The sequence below is a fragment of the Tursiops truncatus genome, chromosome 6 (genome assembly GCF_011762595.2).
Source record: "Tursiops truncatus isolate mTurTru1 chromosome 6, mTurTru1.mat.Y, whole genome shotgun sequence".
Lineage (NCBI taxonomy): Eukaryota > Metazoa > Chordata > Mammalia > Artiodactyla > Delphinidae > Tursiops > Tursiops truncatus.
In genome coordinates, this window is record NC_047039.1 from 94,772,324 (window position 1) to 94,791,713 (window position 19,390).

The window sequence follows — 19,390 nt, forward strand, 5'->3', positions numbered from 1 at the left end:
GAGGGTTTCCCCACCCTCTCCAGCATGTGTTATTTGTAGACTTTTAAATGATGGCCATTCTGACTGGCATGAGGTGGTACCTCATTGTAGTTTTGATGTGCACTTCTAAAGAGAAACTTAAAAAAAAATTTTTTTATTGTGGTAAAAGTCACATAATATAAAACATACTATTTTACCCATATTTAACTGTACCATTCAGTGGCACTAAGTACATTCACATTGTCGTGCAGCTCTCACCATCATCATCTCCCAAATTTTTCACCTTCCTAAACTGAAATTCTGTCCCCTTTAAACACTGACTCCCCATTCCGCCTCCCCACCCCACCACCTGCTGGCATACCAGTGTACTTTCTGACTCTATGAATTTGACTATTCTAGGTATAAAGAGACTTTTTAAAGGCTCTGTCTTGATGTTGTTCCTCCTCACTGTTGCAATCTCACCTCTTGATTCCATTGCCCTGGATACCTCTCCCTCCGTCCCTCTTTTCTCCCCTCACGTTGCTTTCGTATATTTGGGGATATTTTCACCTTCAGGCCTTCCAGCGTGTTCTTTCTGCCTGGAACGTCCCTCAGCGTCCCACCTTGATAACTCCTTATCTTTCCAGTCTTACGCCACTTCTTCTGAGAAGCCCTCCCTGCGCTCTTGTATCTGCATTATATGCTCCCTTATGTTAGCGTTTACTATAGGATACATCGTTGTTGCCTCCTGTTCTGCCTGCTCCACCCATTCGATAGCACACTGGGAGGGCAGGAGCTGTCGTGCTCTTGCTGCATCTCAGCACCTAGCGCGGTGCCGGGACCTTAGTAGATGTGGCATAAAGAAGGGATCAGCGATACAACTCTGAGCCCAAATGCTCTGAGATTTAAATGCTAGCTTTTAAGCATTTGCAAGCTTTAAGTTTAACCCTAGTCTGAGAATGCTATGTCTGAGTTCTGGTGGGAACCTGACCAAAGAAAGAATGATTCACACACGCATGCTGTGAATGTTGATTTTATTAGGAGGTGAGTCTTTTATACACATAATTAAAATAGGCTGTAAAAATAAGTACCTCAAAATAAAATGGCTCTTAGTATATCACCCCTCTCCGTTTACACCTCCCACTTTGGGAAATATGGTGACTTTCGGGATCAGTTGACTGAAAGTATCCAATTATATTCCTTTGAAGAAAGCCTTTTGATATTTGCTTCTTAAAAACAACAGTAACAGCAAAACTACCCTGAAGTCAAATGCCTGAGCTCCAGATTTCTCTGGAGTTAGTTGTTCACAGATAACAAGGCCTTCCGGGAAGAAAGCTACCTTTTTTTCAAGTTTCTATTTTAATTTAAAAAATATTGACTGACGTTCACTGTTGGCAGTTCTTACGAAACATCCCTTCCCTGTCCCCCTCGGGCTCTTGAAAATGTGTGCCTTTGAGTTCTCACACAGGACTCCTGGGTGTGACTAGTTACCATATGTTGGAGCCCTCATACCAGACAGAAGCCCCTTCCATTCCTGGAAGAAAAGGGGCTTCAGTGTCTGGTATGGCTGTGTGTGCGGCCTTCATATGAAAGTTCACACTCTGTCTGCAGAACCTAACCTCTGACTGATTGATAGTGATATCTGAAAGCTGAGAAACTTTCTCCATCACCAGGAAAATGCTTTTCCCTACCCACTAGGACCCTTGAGCCAGAGCAAGTCGCTCTGAAGCTGCCTCTGGCTGGAACTCGGGTTTCTTGAGCAATGGGTAGACTTTGGGGGCCCCGGCCATCGCTGGTGTTTCCGGCTCCCGCAGTTCAGCACCTTCCTTTCTCTGTGATGTCTCCATGCTGCAACCACGAGGCTTGCATATAGGCCACGATGCTGTAAGAATTTACAGTAGAGAATTATGAGAGAACAGCTGGAACGGGGCGGGGAGGTCTCTGGCCGCCTCTTTATCACTGGTAGACTAGGGGGTTCTATCGGTTATGGCGGCAGAATGCTGTACTGCATGAAGGGAGAGGGCCCGAGGGAACTTCTCTCACTCCAGCCTCCTTCCTGTCCCATAACATCAAGAGCCCTTTGCGTCTACATTTTCCTTTTCTTGGAGTCTCTTTCCATCTCACTTCTGCCCGATGATGAACTCCCATGTGGACCTCAAGATCAAGTTTTGCTCATCCCAAGCAGAATTAGCTGCATCCTCTTTTGCCTTGCCATAGCCCTTTTCTCTCTTCCATAAATCATTACATTGTTTAGAAATATTTGGAGATAAGTGAATGCATAGGAATGAGGAGCTCTAGTTGAAATCTTAGAAGTCTTTGTGACCTTTGGCATGTCCTTCGACCTCTGGTGTCCTCTGTTTTCTCAACTGTTTTGAGCGCTAGGAACCTCAGGTTCTAAGCTGGCACACAGTTCCTCCTGATGGATGGACCACATCTGGAGCTGCTGGATGGGGTGTGAACATAAATCCAAACCCTTCTAAGGAAAAGCTTTGTGGAAACTTCCAAACACTGATTCCCCACCTTCCATGAGCCCCAGGGCTCTCCACGGGGGGAGCACTTACTGTACTTAGAGCTCATGGTATGACAGAGCTGGTAAGAGGGAAGCCAAGACTTAGAGGCTGCTAGCCCAGGACCACATGAACTCCGGTTGTAGGTCTGACTCCACAGCTCACCCCTCCCTACTGTGGACCATGACAGCACAGCCACGTGGTTGATAAATTAAAAAGGCGGGACAAGAAGACTTGTAAACCTAAGATTCTCTGCCCATTTGAGCAACTACCTCCTCCCCTTTAGTGTGCACTGTGTGCCTGCATTATACGCTAACTAGATCCCCTTAGAAGACACAGGAATTCCTACTCACCAAAAAAAAGAAGCAATTTCCTCCTGATGCCAGCAAGGTGACGCCCTAGGAGTTCACATTCCTGTCTCAATCCTGTAAGGGCTCACAATAACCCACTGCTCACCTTGTTGGACTATGTAAACTGTCAATATGTTACTTTGGTTTTGTTTTCTGGTCCATATTGGGAAATTTTTTAAAATTGGAGTATAGTTAATTTACAATGTCCTGTTAGTTTCGAGTGTGATCACAGCAAAGTGATTCATGTATATATTCTTTTCCATTATAGTTTATTACAAGATACTCAGTATAGTTCCCTGTGCTATAAAGTACGTCCTTGTTTACTTACTTTATATATGGTAGTGTGAACATGTTAATCCCAAACTCTTAATTTATCCCTCGCCCCCCCACCCCGCCCGGCAATGTTACTTTGATGTATAACCCATTGTCTGAAAAACTTATGTAGGGCTTCCCTGGTGGCGCAGTGGTTAAGAATCCACCTGCCAATGCAGGGGACACGGGTTCAAGCCCTGGTCCGGGAAGATCCCACAAGCCGCGGAGCAACTAAGGCCGTGAGCCACAACTGCTGAGACTGTGTGCCACAACTACTGAAGCCCGTGCACCCCAACAAAAGCCACTGCAATGAGAAGCCTGTGCACCGCAAGCCCGTGTAGTCTCCACTCGCCACAATTAGAGAAAGCCCACGCGCAGCAACGAAGACCCAGCGCAGCCAAAAATAATTTTTAAAAAACTCAAAAAACAGCTTATGTAACTGTGCCTTGACCTCTAACAGGTGGAACAGTCCTCAGAGTTTTCTGAAATACTGTCTCCCGGGTTATAATCCTTGGGATAGCATGACTAAAATTTTCTATTTCTTTCTTAGATTGACTGTTGATCAATTTTCGTTGATACGGTGATGGCCAACCCCTGACTTCATGGCCAGTCAACAGGCAGCTCTGGGATATGGACGGTCAGCAGTGCTGGCTAGTAGGTGTCACACCCTTCTGACAGATTTTTCATTCATTAAATACTTTGAGTACACACTAAGCTCTCTGCTGGACACAGGCTATGAGGTGAGCCAAACAGGTGTGGTTCCTGCCCTCAGGGAGCCTACGGTCTAGTTAGTGAGCAAGGTTGTAAAACATGATAATCACTAAATAATCATCAACTATCACGCTATGAAGGAAGAGTATAGGAAGCTTGGGGAGCATATACTAGAAGGATCGAAGTTAGATTGAGAAGGGGATTTTTCTCAAATGCTCTTTGAGAAAATGGTGTTCAACTTAAGACCACAGCTAAGTTGTGTTAAGAAGGATGTGTGGGTAAGGAAGGGGAAAGAGCACGAGGGTAGGCTCCTGGGGCTGAAGCATAGAATGGGGAGGGTGGTTAGTGGCAGGAGTGGGAGGCTGCATCATGAAGGACCTGTTGTCCACGGTAAGAAATTGGGGTCTTAAGAGCAGTGAAAGCCGAGCGCAGAGCTTTGGGCAGGAGATGATGTGAACTGATGTACACTCGAAGGAAATTGCTCTGGCCACCTGGTGGAGAGAGGATGAGAGGGGAACACGTGTGGATGTGGGGAGAACGGCTCAGAGGCGAATTTGGTCCCCCAAGTGCTTGGGTGGCAGCAGTAGGCATAAAGAGAAAAGGGTGAATTGGAGGCATGTGTTGGAGGTAGAATCAATGTAGACCAGGTGTAGACCAGAACTGGAGAACATGGCTGTAGCAAAGGAGGAGAGAGGGTGGTAGATCATGTGTCACTTCTGACAGGAAGAATTCAGGAGAGGGAGCAGCTAAGTAGTGCAAGTAAGCTCTCTAAGGAGAAGGGGAGAGGTGGCACCCAGGTACCCAGGGACTCTTCTAAGAAGCAAGTCAAGGAGTGGCTGAGAACCAACTGCCTGGGTTCAAATCCTGTCTCTGCCACTTATTAGCTCTGTAATCTTAGGCAAGTTACATGACATCTTAGAGTCTGTTTCTTCATCTGCAAAATGGGGATAAAATAGTAATTGTCTCAGAGGATTGTTTGAGAAGGTTAAAATATATGAAATATTTAAAGTAGTGCCCCACACATAATAAGGGCTGTTTAAGTGTTTGCTATTATTATCTTTCAGAGAGGTTGTGGGGAGGAGAAGAACAGGATGGATGCAAAAGAACGTAGGCTTGTAAATCTACTTTGGAGAAAATGAGCCTACTCTCCTCTGATGGCATCTGTTTTCTCTATGAAGCACGAGGTTTGGGTGGCCAGTGGGTTGCGGATGGGCAGAGCCAGACAGTTATTCCCTCAGCATCTCCCTGTCGCATGTAAAGAACAACAAGCAGGAGAGGCCAGGTTCTCACGGTGACATGAAATTGACTCACTTTGGTACCAGGAAGGGCTGGGGCCGCACACCCTTCCTGCAGATGGGCTGTTGGCAGCTCAGCCCAGGAACCTCTCCTCCCAGCCTTCTGCCCTCCATGGCCTCCTCCACTCCCTGCTGTGACACGTCTTCCTGGGCTTTTATGTCATTGGAATGTAGCTTTTCTTTCTGTGGTTAGAGAGTTCTGGTCTTTCCTGCTAATAGCGCTTAATGATTGATGGTGCAGCCTTGGCCTCTTGTAATAATTTTTCAGGATCTTATTTACTTGCCACTTCGTGGAAGGGAAAGGTAATAGAAAAACTCCCTTTATACCAGAGGTTCTCAACCTTGGCTGTATATCTGAATAAACTGGAGAGCTTTAAAACATTCCCATGCCCAGGCTGCATCCCAGATCAACTGAGTCAAAATCTCTGCGGGTAGGAGCCAGACATCAGTAGTTTTTAAATCTCTCCAGGTGATTCCAATGTACAGCAAGCAAAGGAGGCTTCGGTTGCACATGGGTCCCGCTACAGCTAAATGTCTACAGCAGAGGGAAACAATTAGCAACTACTTAAGTGCCTCAATTCACATAAGCATTCAGTTACTTAAGGCTGGTTCCAGATCCTGTCCCTGCTTCTGTGATATAAGATCATGAAGATCGTGCATATCTTAATCAAGATTCCATGCACACAGTGTAGGGCTGGGTCCAGGTGCATGTTACATAGTACATTGGGGGTAGGTGTCAAGGGCAGCACACCTGTTTCATGCACCCCAGAGTCTCTTAAAAAAGGGAAAGCATCTCCTTAGCACACATATGAAGCAATGAAACTGCAGAAAAGAACCAATTATTGCATATTCTCAATGCTTTCATTTGTTTATATCTCTAGCTATGACACACATTAACTAGTCAGACTTGTTTTCTTTTGTTGTTTTTTGTTGATTTGTTTAGGTCAAAGAGACTATATTTCAACCAACTGCCAATCAAACAGGACCGGATAACTTCCAAGCGGCACGGCTACTAACCCATTACTCACATGGACAGAGAGCTGGGACTCCTGAGAAGTTTGCATTGTGGGTCAGCTCTAGCTAAACCCAACCTATTCAGCTGAGACTCTAATGAAAACAGTGGCACATGAAAAGGCCTAAGGGCTGGGCAGCTTGAGGACAGGTCTGGCTCAGTCCCACACCTTGAGAAAATGAGAACTGGCCCAAGAAGGCACTAGTAATCAAGTCTGCTGTTTTGTACAAATTCTCTCAGCTGTTTGATCCTCATCTTATTATTTTCTCAACTATGAAATAAAGCAAAGAGCCTTCATGATTGATGGCTCCTGTCTCAGGAGGCTCAGCCTTCTGTGCAGGCAGGGACCTATGCAATGCAATGTGAGAATTCAAAGACGATGGTGAGAATTCCACCATCCACTTCCCACTTCCAACCTGCCTTCAATTCTGGTCTACTCTGCTGCCTATAACACCACCGTTACTGATATGTAGGGCTCTGGTGTGCTACTACTGGTCCCTTTAAAATGCAAATCTGTGTCAAGTCCCTTGTATCTTACTGCGGATATCAGTAATCCTCTGGTGGGACTGATACAAGTGTGAGATAACCACACCTTAGGGGGCCTAAACAGACCGAAACTGAGCTAATATGTAGCCACTAGTTAACATCGGCTACTGAACACTTGAAAGGTGTTCAAATGGAGTCCAAATTGAGGTGTGCTGTCAGTATAAAATACCAGATTTTGAAGATTTACTTTAAAAGACTCATTGATTTCATAAATTGATTACAAAGATATTTTGGATCTATTGGGCCAAATCAAATGTTATTAAAATCATTTCACCTGTTATTTTATTGTTTTTAAACGTGGCTACTAGAAAATTTTAAATCACATAATATGGCTTGTACTTGTGGCTCGTACCGTATTTCCCTTGGATGGGGCTGGTCGAAGACTAGACTGTTCGATGTGGTCCATTTTGGTGACGATCTAGGCTGGCACTCTCCCCATGGGCCTGGAGTACCGCTCCTTTGCTTCTCTATCCTTCCTCCTGCCTGTTACCTTCCAGACTTCAGCGCTCTTGTTTTGCAAACAAGAAAATTCCCCCAGAGAGATCAAAGGAATCGCCCACGTCCTACAGGGAAGCTCACACAGTCCAGTGGCCATGAGATTTAAAGGGCACTGAGCACAGAAGTTGCCAAGCCCTTGGAAGGTACAGACAAGAAAGAGTACCTGGAAGTGAGGCCGGCTGACTCTCACCTAAAGGAGACTAAACAAAAGAGGTCTGAGTGGTACAAGAAGGTTTCTAATCCCAGCCCCTGGTTACAAGGAAGTATATGAGTTGCCTATAAATAAGTTGTATTACAAAACCGCCAGGAAGTGAGCTAGCTTGTTAGGGCCCTCTGTTTACTACTTATAACTTGAGGGAATTTCCAAATCTCCAATTATTAGTTTGGGGAAACAGGAGAACTTTTTCTCTGTGAGAGAGCCTACTCAGAACCCATTGTGTAATTGTCGAAAATAAACAATACTTTATAGTAATGGGCTGGAAATGCTCCAGCAGTCCTTGACCTAAGCCCCAGGCCCCAGCCCAAAGAGCAGACGCTGGTTCTGTCTTACCCAATCGGGATGATGGCCAGGAAGGAGAGAAAGGAGGAGAGGGCAAAGCAGGTGCCCACGAACTTCTCCATGGTGAGCTGGTAGATCTTGTTGTACATGGTGGATGTCACCACCCCAGTCAGAGCCAGGGACAGCTGCAGGATGACAAACACCTTTCCTGTGGAAGGGACCGAGGTTACCAAGGTTACTAAGCTGTCCCTCCATGTTCCCTGAGAGCTGAGTCTCCGGGGGGTTCTCAGGAGACCCCTCCCCCTCCCCAGACTCCCTCTGTCTTCCTGGCTCATTTTGCAGGATCCTTGCCTCCACCCAGCTGACTCTTCCCGTGGCCCCTGGACGGTAGTATCTCCCTTTGACCGTGGCTTTTCAGCGGCTGACTTTCCGAGTCTTTCCCACCCTCCTGCTCTCACTCGCTCCACTCTGGTTGGACACCAGTGTGTTTCTAGTGTCTTCAAGGCTGCTTCTGGAACTCTCTCCTGTGCCTTCTGCCAGTCCAAACCCTGTGCCTCAAGCCGACTGGCTCTGAAACCGTCCACACAGAGAGAACCTCCGAGAAATTCCTTTCACTCACCATAAGAGGAGCCCTTGATGAGCTTGGACATTGCCGATCGGATGGTTGTGATGGGGATGAGAGCGAACAGCATGACAGCCCGAGCTGGAAAGGAATCACGGGAGAACACTCCTCACTGTAGCCCAGCCTTGGCCAAAGAGTAAATTAGAATAGAGCAAAGGCCTCCCCTACCCCCTCTCCCACAATCCTATGTGGCCTTGAAGAAATGGTTTCTCTCCTGGCAGACTAGGACCCCCCCCCCCACCTCCTCCCCCTGCCCCGGGCAGGCTGATTCTCCCAGCACATTGCTGCAGACCCGTCTGCAAGGTGCCAAGCACAGTGGTGACAGAGGGTGAAGGGTGTCTTTATTGGTAGAGTTGTTTCTAGGGAAGTGGAGCTGATGTCACTCAGAACTCCTTGCCTCCTGGGAGAGAGGTGTCTGCGCTTGCTGTTCACCGTCACCTCTGGGAGATGGTCCCAGGAGCTTTGGCAGACTGCATCTAGAAATGTGTGCCACTAACTCACCTGCCACACACCCCTCCTTCCCTCAAGCCCTGTTCATTATCCCTTGGCGGGTGTGTGGGGGGGGGGTAGGGAAGGAAGGGGAGGGGGGACTCTGGCTCTTGCACACGGCCTGTTGAACTGGGAGCTGGCGAAAGGTAATCTTGCCATGTTGTGAGGGGTTTTTCTGAGTTGTGTGACCTCTGCCAAAGGACGGTCTCTGGGAACCATCTTGAGTTGTTCGAATATGTTAGCCACTAGCCAGCCACGTGACTATTAATTTAAATGAAATAGTATGAAAAATTCTGTTAAGTTGCACTGGCCACATTTCAAGGGCTTCCTAGCCATACGTGGCTAATAGCTAGTGTATTAGGCAGAAAGATACAGAACATTTCTATCACTGTAGAAAGGTCTGTGGGAGCACAGGCCAGAGCTCTCTGCTTGTGGGCTGTCTTTGTCCTCAGATAGGAACTTCATTCTGCTTCCTTGAGGGAATGAATGTATTACATTGGTTGTGGAAGGCATTTATAGAGAATTTTTCTCTCTTTTTAAAAAGCTTGTGCTTGACCCAAAAGGATTGAAATGATTTTAATTAAAGGACTTTTTCAGCTGGATTATGTAATGTTTTATCCCTTTTAAACTGGGGAGAAGAAACTCAACCCCATCTCCTCCACTCGAGGGCATCCTGAAGGCTCTCTGCTGACTCCAGGCACCACTGACCAGCCCTCCCTTGACTTCCTAGAGCTTTGGGCACCACTCTGGTAACATTTCAGGGGCCACACATTGTCGGTAACAATACCGACAAACTCAAGTGCACATAATCCTGTCTCCCTTGTGTCTCCCAGATAGCAGGTATAATCTCCGGTGCTGAGCTGGGACACCTAGACCACAGCATCCCTGGGGTCAGCCCCATGACTCGGGGGATGCGCAGTGTCCTTGTCATGCCTCCCCAAGAATGCCAGACTCACCAATGTAGAACATGTATGTCTCTTTCACAAAAGCCAAGAGGAGGGCTCCAGACGCAAAGGAGACCATTCCAATCATGATCATGGTGGTGTCCTGGAAGTAGCGGGAGAAGACCAGGACGCCCAGGAAGCTGGTGATGAAGATGGTGTACCCTGAAGCCATACCATAGCCCAGCTGCACTTGGTTCCAACTCAGAGGCTCCCTCAGCAGAAAAAGGGGCATCATGTCCACTGTGCCCACCACTGCCAGGTCATATGTGATAGCACCCACAAAGAGCAGAGCAATAATGGTTTTCTTGGGCTTCGCTTTTGCAGGAGACGAAGGGTGCCTCATCACACACTGCTTGTCTGTCGGATCAGGATCCAGGGTGTTATCGGTGCAGACTGTGCCAGACACCGTATCCACAGCCTTGCTGGGCTTGGCCGTGGACTCAGGGACCTTCAGCACCAAGAGACTGTAGAAAAGGGCGCAGGTGGCACAACTCACGCTGAAGGCGGTCAGCACCAGGCCCTGGCTGGAGTGCCCGACTATCTGCTTGAAGAGGTGCCCAGAGATCATGCTCCCGCAGAATCCCGCCAAGCCCAGGATCAAGTCGATCACGATGAGGCGCAGGGAGCGGCGGCCCTCCGAGGAGCCGAGGGATCCCAAGGCCATGACCCCCGACCAGAACGCCGAGAAGCCACCGCACAGCCCGTTCAGCGCTGCCGCCCCGTAGAGCATCTCCACGGGCCAGTCCAGCAGCACCTTGAGCAGCAGCGCGAGGCGGGCGAGCATGAAGCCCAGCAGAGACATGCAGATGGAGATCTTGCGGTGGTAACGGTCGCTGAGCCAGCCCAGCCCATAGGCCGACAGCAGGGGTGTCAGGCCTATCACAAGGTTGTAGATGATGTAGAAGTTGGAGATGGCTCTCTGCTGTTGGTTCTCTAGAGCCCCCGGGGGCGACGGGCTAGCGCTGTGGTTGGACAAGGCCTCGACTCCGAAGGACGCCTTCACCACGAGGAGCAGCCCCGCGTCGTAGAGGGAGGCGGCCATCTGGGTGGAGGCCACCACGGGCTCGATCCAGGTCGACACCTGGGGGCGAGACAGGGGGCCCCTGCACGGGCAGGTGGTCCCCGGGCCCATGTCGTCTCTCCGATGGGGGATGGAGGGAGGGGCTTGCCCGCTGCTGCTGCTGCTGCCGCAGCTGCTCCCGGGAGGGCGGGCGCGCAGCCAGGGTGCGTGCGGGGAAACCTGCGAGCCGAGCTGAGCCAGGCGCAGGGCGCAAATGACAGCAGCCAGCGGGGCGGCCCAGGGCCTCTGGGACCACGGCCACGCCTACCCGGACCAAAAAGGGCCATGCTCCGCCCCCGGCGGCGGAGCCGGACTGGCGGCGGCCCAGGGAAGCGAGGCGCGGGGGAGCGCGCGGTGAGTCTGGAGTCCGGCTGCGTCCCCGCGTCACGCTGCTCCGGGCAGCGCGGCCGCTTGAAGGGCCGATTTCCGCACGGCCGGGCGTGCCTGGACCTCCCGCAGGTCGCTGGGCACCTTCCCCTGGGACTTGGCCCCCTCAAGGCAAGGGGCAAAATTCTGTACCTGGAAGGCAGTTTGGGGCAAGCCGTGAGGTGCCTGGGATCTGCGTGTTGGCGGCGGCGGTGGGGGGGGGGGGGGGGGAGCGGCGGTGAGGTTTTATTTTGGGGTTTAAAAGTGACAGGGACCTATGTGCTGTGGGGAGCTGGGTAGCAGAGACTTTGAGAGAAATTTGAAAAACTCAGGAGTCCTAGTATCTCTTTGAGGTGCTGATTTCAATTCTTTTGGATACAGACCCCGCAGTGGGATTGCTAGATCATAGTGCTGCTTTTATTTTTTTGAGGAAACTTCGTTGTTTTCCATAGAAGCTGCCCATTTTCCTTTCACAGCACCAGTGCACAAGGGTTCCAATGTCTCACATCCTCACCAACACTTACCTATTCTGATAAATAGCCATCTTGACAGGTGTGGGGTGATACCTCAGTGTGGTTTTGATTTGCATTTCCCTGATGATTAGCTTATCTTTTCATACGCTTCTTGGCCATTTGTATATCTTCTTTGGAGAAATGTCTATCCAAGTCCTTAGCCCATGTTTGTTTTACAACTGAATTGTAGGAATTCTTATATATGTTGGAGATTAACTCCCTGTCAGAGATATGATGTGTCATATTTTCTCCCATTCTGTAGGTTGCCTTTTCACTGTTGATTTTTTTTATTTTGCAGTGCAGAAGCTTTTTAGTTTGATGTAGTCCCACTTGTTTATTTTTAGGTTTTTTCTTAAAATATATAAATTTTTGGCTGCATTGGGTCTTTGTTGCTGCGCATGGGCTTTCTCTAGTTGTGGCGAGTGGGGCCTACTCTTCGTTGCGGTGCACGGGCTTGTCATTGAGGTGGCTTCCCTTGTTGCAGAGCATGGGCTCTAGGTGCGTAGGCTTCAGTAGTTGTGGCACGCAGGCTCAGTAGTTGTGGCTTGTGGGCTCAGTAGTTGTGGCTCACGGGCTCTAGAGTGCAGGCTCAGTAGTTGTGGTGCACGGGCTTAGTTGCTCCACGGCATGTGGGATCTTCCCGGACCAGGGCTCGAACCCATGTCCCCTGCATTGGCAGGTGGATTCTTAACCACTGCACCACCAGGGAAGTCCTATTTTTAGGTTCTTGAAGAGAGATTAGTACTCCTGTGTTCGTTGCAGCACTATTCACAGTAGCCAAGATGTGGAAGCAACCTAAATGTCCACTGATGGATGAACGGAAAAAGAACATGTGGTATATAAATACAAATGAATGTTATTCAGCCTTTAAAGAGAAGGAAATCCTGAGATTTGTGTCAGCATGGATCAACCTTGAGGACATTATGCTAAGTGAAATAAACCTGTTGTAGAAAGACAAATGCTACATGATTTCCCATATGAGGTATCTAAAATTGTCAGATTCATAGAGTGGAATGGTGGTTGCCAGGGATTGGGGGCGGAGGGAGGGAGAAATGGGGAATTACTAGTCAAGTAGCATAAAGTTTCAGCCAAGCTAAATGAAGAAGCTCCAGAGATCTGCCGTACAACATTGTATTTACAGTCAGTAACACTATATACACTTAAAAATTTGTTAAGAGGGAAGCTCTCATGTTAAGTGTTCTTACCACAATTAAACAACAACAGCAACAAAAAACAAACAAAAACCCCAAACAAGACCCTCAGGAGCAGCTAGGCTCAGCCCTTCCTCCAAGACAAAGGCCTCTTGGAGAAGAGTCCTTCTTTGAGCACCTGAATTAAAGGGCCAGGAGCCAGCACAGGACCCAAGCCAGCGTGGGTCCCAGCCTGGAGGCTTTGTCCTTAAACCCCAGCTCCAAGGGAGAGAGGGGGAGGTCCTGCCAGCCCTGTGTGTCCCTGCAGATGCTAAAATTGGACTCTTGCAGGGGGTAGATCCCACAAGAACAGCCAGGATCATTTGCTGCTGAATAAAGTCCCCAGGACCCTTTCTGTTTCTTTGCAGTTGTTCTTCTTCTGTCTCACGGGCTCACTGCCTTGGACTAGGTGGAGACCGGTTTCCCTGGCTGGCTTGCTTCCTCTAAGTACACACTCCTGCAGAGAGGACCTTCTTCTGACTTGAGTCTCCCTTGTATGACTTTAGGTTCCTGCTTGCCAGGGCTGCCGTGCCTGTGTCGGGGTCGAGCAGACAGGGAGAGAGGTGGAGCGTTTGTTTTGACTTTCCATTGAGGTGGGGAACAGGGGAGGCAGAAAAGAGGCATGGGGAAGTGAGACTCGGGTCTGCTGGTGAGAACAGGAACCCCCGTGTCAGTGTGGTCAGAGGAACTTTAGAAGAATAGGAAGGTCCAATAGGGCTCTAAACAGCTTGCTGTCTCATGTGTGTATATGAATCCTTCCTGAGACCTCACCCTACGTCCTTGGTTCTTTAGAAAAGTCTACTCATGAATGTTTTGTGTAAGTAGGATTTTTTATTTTTTTAATTTGGTGGAAGCTGGTGAATAATCTGTGATTCATGTCTGGATTAACGTAACTCTGGGCAGAGATCGTGAGCAAGCAGAAGGAGAGGAGACCACAAGAACACCAGTCTCCCAGGGACTTGCTGAAATCTGGGACGGGCTTGGGAATGTCCCAGGCTGTGGACTTGGGTGGTTAAGCCATCTGACCCAGATCCTGAGGGCCAGGGAGACCCTCGCTGCTGACGCAGGCTGCACTGCTGGGAAAAGTGTTCTTCTCTCTTGTTGGTATTTTAGGGGCTGAGGTGAGCCTTTTCCCAAGACATTACAAGTGAAGGAAAGAAGATGCCCTCCAAGACATAAATATATAATGAACAAAGCAAAGATATACAAACTGATCCTAGGAGACAGAGATAAACCTTGTCAGTGACCATCCAAGAACTAACTTTCTAGGGTTTCCCAATGGCTGGCCCATCGCTACATGCAGGGGCCACCCCAAGTTCCCTTGCCTGAGCACAAGCAATCTTCTAGTTGTGACTTTACCTCCCAATAGAGCTGAGCGCAGGAAGAAAACGTGCTAGTTATGCGAATACTCCAAATAATTTCTCATGGTAAGTTAATACATTGGCATTCTGATTTCTCTGCCTTTCTAATTTAGTTAATGTAGGCCTCTGTCTGGGAAATGACTTCCCTCTCCGAGTGCTGATGACGTTTTTTATTCTGTCAGGCTGAGAGCTACGCCTCATTTATAATAAGCTCTCAAAATAATGAATGCCACCCACGGATCTTCTTGGGAAATTGTTTCATTGGCTACTCCCCCTCAGGGTGGCACCCTAACATTGCCCAATTTTATAGATGAGGAAACAGACTTAGGGTGGCTAAATCATTTGCACGAGGTCACCCAGAGCCAGAATTCAAATCTTGGTTTGTGTGACTTGAGAGTCCATGCTATTTTCACAATGCTCCATTTCTGACATAATTGAAGAGATACATTTTCAAAATGCATTTTTGTGTTCAAAACTTTGTCAAATACTGTAAGCCTATTCCTAAGGTATTTTCAAACTCAGTGATTCATTTGTTCGTTCATCATCCATTCATCTACCATCCGTCCATCATTTACAAGCATTTTTTGAGTATCAGGCTCACAACTTGGTACCAGGGATACAAAATCCTTTGCCCTCAAGGATCTTTCAAGTCTGAAGAATTATCAAGAGGCACTGTACAAACACTCCGAGTTCTGTTTTACACCTGTAGTCACTGACGCCAGGCCATGCCTCCTCTTTCAAAGATTCTGGCTTAATGGGATTCCTGTCTACCCCAAGCTCTGCTCCCAACATGAATGACCTCATGAACAACCTGCTCAACACTGTAGAAGAAGTAAGACATCTGTTTTTACTGGCCAGGATACATTGATTCTTCTTCTGGTAAGAACACCCCATTTTTCCTCTGATGAACCATATTCCAAGTGGAAATGAGACTCAGGTCTGGCCAATCACAGCACTGAGTGCCTGTGATGACAGTGATTGGTTTGGAGATGGAAATGTGACCCAAATTTGAACCACTAAGAATGAGGCCCAGGACTCTGACTTAAATAGTTAGGGAGGAGACACTTATTCTTCTCTGCTCACCTTAGACTGCTGAGGATGAAAGCCTGGAGTTACTGGCAGCCGTTTTGCTCCCCCTAGAGCAGAGCTTGCCTGAGATCTCCCTATAGAGGACAACAGAGCTGAAAGATGGAGAGTCAGATCCTGATCACATCCTACGAGCTCTGCCTGAAGCTAAACTACCTCTTCACCTTTTTTTTCCTTTTTTTTTAAACATCCTTATTGAAGTATAATTGCTTTACAATGGTGTCTTAGTTTCATCTGTATAACAGTGAGTCAGCTATACATATACATATATCCCCATATCCCCTCCCTCTTGTGTCTCCTTCCCACCCTCCCTATCCCACCCCTCTAGGTGGACACAAAGCACCAAGCTGATCTCCCTGTGAGATGCAGCTGCTTCCCACTAGCTATCTATTTTACATTTGGTAATGTATATAGATCAACGCTATTCTCTCACTTCGTCCCAGCTTACCCTTTCCCCTCCCCGTGTCAAGTTCATTCTCTATGTCTGCATCTTTATTCCTGTCCTGCCCCTAGGTTCTTCAGAACCTTTTTTTTTTGGATTCCATATATATGTGTTAGCATACGGTATTAGTTTTTCTCTTTCTAACTTACTTCACTCTGTACGACAGACTCTAGGTCCATCCACCTCACTACAAATAACTCAATTTCGTTTCCTTTTTATGGCTGAGTAATATTCCATTAATGTATGTGCCACATCTTCTTTATCCATTCATCTGTCGATGGACACTTAGGTTGCTTCCATGTCCTGGCTATTGTAAACAGTGCTGCAAATATTGTGGTACATGACTCTTTTTGAATTATGGTTTTCTCAGGGTATATGCCCAGTAGTGGGATTGCTGGGTCGTATGGCAGTTCTGTTTTTATTTTTTTTGCGATACGCGGGCTTCTCACTGTTGTGGCCTCTCCCACTGCGGAGCACAGGCTCCAGACGCGCAGGCTCAGCGGCCATGGCTCACGGGCCCAGCCGCTCCGCTGCATGTGGGATCCTCCCAGACCGGGGCATGAACCCGTGTCCCCTGCACCGGCAGGTGGACTCTCAACCACTGTGCCACCAGGGAAGCCCTGTGTTTAGTTTTTTAAGGAACTTCCATACTGTTCTCCATAGTGGCTGTATCAATTTACATTCCCACCAACAGTGCAAGAGGGCTCCCTTTTCTCCACACCCTCTCCAGCATTTATTGTTTCTAGATTTTTGATGATAGCCATTCTGACTAGTGTGAGGCGATACCTCACTGTAGTTTTGATTTGCATTTCTCTAATGATTAGTGATGTTGAGCATCCTTTCACGTGTTTGTTGGCAATCTGTATATCTTCTTTGGAGAAATGTCTATTTAGGTCTTCTGCCCATTTTTGGATTGGGCTGTTTGTCTTTTTCATATTGAGCTGCATGAGCTGCTTGTGTATGTTGGAGATTAATCCTTTGTCAGTTGCTTCATTTGCAAATATTTTCTCCCATTCTGAGGGCTTTTTGTCTTGTTTATGGTTTCCTTTGCTGTGCAAAAGCTTCTAAGTTTCATTAGGTTCCATTTCTTTATTATTGTTTTTATTTCCATTTCTCTAGGAGGTGGGTCAAATAGGATCTTGCTGTGATTTATGTCATAGAGTGTTCTGCCTATGTTTTCCTCTAAGAGTTTTATAGTGTCTGGCCTTACATTTAGGTCTTTAATCTGTTTTGAGTCTATTTTTGTGTACAGTGTTAGGAAGTGTTCTAATTTCATTCTTTTACTTGTAGCTGTCCAGTTTTCCCAGCACCACTTACTGAAGAGGCTGTCTTTTCTCCATTGTATATTCTTGCCTCCTTTATCAAAAATAAGGTGACCATATGTGTGTGGGTTTATCTCTGGGCTTTCTATTCTGTTCCATTGATCTATATTTCTGTTTTTGTGTCAGTACCATACTGTCTTGATTACTGTAGCTCTGTAGTATAGTCTGAAGTCAGGGAGCCTGATTCCTCTGCTCTGTTTTTCCTTCTCAAGATTGCTTTGCTATTCGGGGTCTTTTGTGTTTCCATACAAATTGTGAAATTTTTGTTCTAGTTCTGTAGTAGTTCAAACTACCAAAAATGCCATTGGTAGTTTGATAGGGATTGCATTGAATCTGTAGATTTCTTTGGGTAGTATAGTCATTTTTACAATGTTGCTTCTTAACAAAAACTTCTGTATTCCCCTTTCCCAATCCCAGTTTGATTTAGGTTTTCCATCAATTGCAAGTGAAAGAGATTTGATGGAGTCAAACCCAAGGCCTCTAATCTCTAGTGACCTCTGCCCTTCTTCAGCCACAAACTCCCTTGGATCCTGGATCTGATCATCAACCGTAGCTGTGCCACCTCCAGAATCACTAATTCAAATACCCCACTCTGACTACAGCCTCCTCTCCTGTGTTGCTTGTTCAGCTACTTCTACTTCAACGTTTCTTTGATCTTATCAGGATGCACACACCCCTACACTAATGTATGATTTTTCCAAATCATTCCAAATCGATGTACGATTTTTCCTTTCTTCTCTTCCTCTGCTATCTACCTCTATCTATCTAACTTAGGTAGCAGAGGTACATCATTTTGGTAACACCCTTTTCAATAGATCAAACTCTCTGGTTCTTTTATCTTTGCATGCCAACCTTGGATAAACCAGTTATCTGCTGGCATTCAAGTAGCTGAGGGCTAGTTGGGGGGAAGCCTCACAGTTAGTCAGATTTTAACTATAAATTTACAGACTCCAATCTCAAACGAGCCCTCTAAACTACCCAGCAGTCCTATGCTGTTTCTCCAGTCAAGTCTCACTCTTTCATGCTCCAAAATTACAAGTTCAGAACTTTGCATTCCTTTCAACCTTTCAGACTCCTCTACTATTTTCTATTTTACTCAGCCAGTCCCTTCAAACTCTACTATTTTCTATTTTATTTTCAGCTCTATCATGTCACTAAAATGGATTTTCTGAGGTCAGTGATTCCATGTCATTAAATCTAATGGACATTTTCAGTCCTTATCCTACTTGACTCTGAGCAACCTTTGAGAGTTTTAGCCTCTTTCTTAAATCTTTGAGAGTTTATTTTCTTGCTTCAGTAATACCACATCTTCCTGGTATATCTCCTTTCTCTTTGACCACACTTCCCTTTCACCTTTGGAGACTCAAACTCTAACCAGTCTTTTTTTTTTTTTTAATAAATTTATTTATCTTTGGCTGTGTTGGGTCTTTGTTGCTGCGCACAGGCTTTCTCTAGTTGCGGTGAGCAGAGACTACTGTTCGTTGCGGTGCATGGGCCTCTCATTGCAGTGTGTGGGCCTCTCACTTCAGTGACTTGTTACAGAGCATGGGCTCTAGGTGCACAGGCTTCAGTAGTTGTGGCATGCGGGCTTAGTAGTTGTAGCATGCGGTCTCAGTAGTTGTGGCACACAGGCTTAGTTGCTCCACAGCATGTGGGATCTTCCAAGACCAGGGCTCAAACCCATGTCCCCTGCATTGGCAGGTGGATTCTTAACCACTGCACCACCAGGGAAGCCCTAACCAGTCTTTAAAGTTAAAATTCCTTGTAAATTGGTGCAGCCAATGTGGAAAACAGTATGGAGGTTCCTCAGAAAGCTAAAAATAGAATTACCATATGACCCAGCAATCCCACTCCTGGGCATATATCCAGGCAAAACTATAATTCAAAAAGATACATGCACCCCTATGTTCATAGCAGCACTATTCACAATACCCAAGACACGAAAACAACCTAAATGTCCACTGACAGATTAATGGATAAAGAAGACATATATACAATGGAGTACTACCCAGCCATAAAAAAGAATGAAATAATGCCATTTGCAGCAACATGGATGCACCTAGAGATTATCATACTAAGTGAAGTCAGTCAGAAAGAGAAAGAAAAATACCATATGATATCACTTATATGTGGAATCTAAAATATAACACAAATGAACCTATCTATGAAACAGAAACAGAATCACAGGCATAGAGAACATACTGGTGGTTGCCAAGGGGGAGGGAGGTGGGGGAGGGAAGAACTGGGAGTTTGGGATTAGCAAATGTAAACTATTACATATAGAATGGATAAACAACAAGATCCTACT

The 19,390-nt window shown here is 46.9% G+C and overlaps 2 protein-coding genes across 10 annotated transcripts in view; one reads left to right on the plus strand and one right to left on the minus strand.

Annotated features, from left to right (window-relative positions):
* Positions 1 to 9,401, plus strand: part of SNX30 (sorting nexin family member 30) — a 132,188-nt gene extending 122,787 nt beyond the window's left edge. For all 8 annotated transcript variants that reach the window (XR_012332633.1, XR_012332634.1, XR_012332635.1 and 5 more), the window contains 2 exons: positions 3,678 to 3,781; positions 6,077 to 9,401. The gene's annotated coding sequence lies outside the window, so the exon portion shown is untranslated. The remainder of the gene's footprint in view (positions 1 to 3,677; positions 3,782 to 6,076) is intronic.
* Positions 976 to 11,212, minus strand: SLC46A2 (solute carrier family 46 member 2). Of its 2 annotated transcripts, XM_033858406.2 has the most exons (4): positions 9,756 to 11,195; positions 8,308 to 8,391; positions 7,740 to 7,896; positions 976 to 1,840 (listed from the first exon to the last, which is right to left on the minus strand). In XM_033858406.2, exons 1-4 carry the CDS (start codon positions 10,873 to 10,875, stop codon positions 1,774 to 1,776), a joined length of 1,428 nt encoding a protein of 475 aa, XP_033714297.1. In that variant the 5' UTR covers positions 10,876 to 11,195; the 3' UTR covers positions 976 to 1,773. The 2 variants fall into 2 exon arrangements, with proteins under 2 accessions (XP_033714297.1, XP_073662521.1); XM_073806420.1 differs by lacking the exons at positions 976 to 1,840; positions 7,740 to 7,896 and having other exon boundaries at positions 8,321 to 8,434; positions 9,756 to 11,212.
* Positions 11,213 to 19,390: the final 8,178 nt, after the last annotated feature.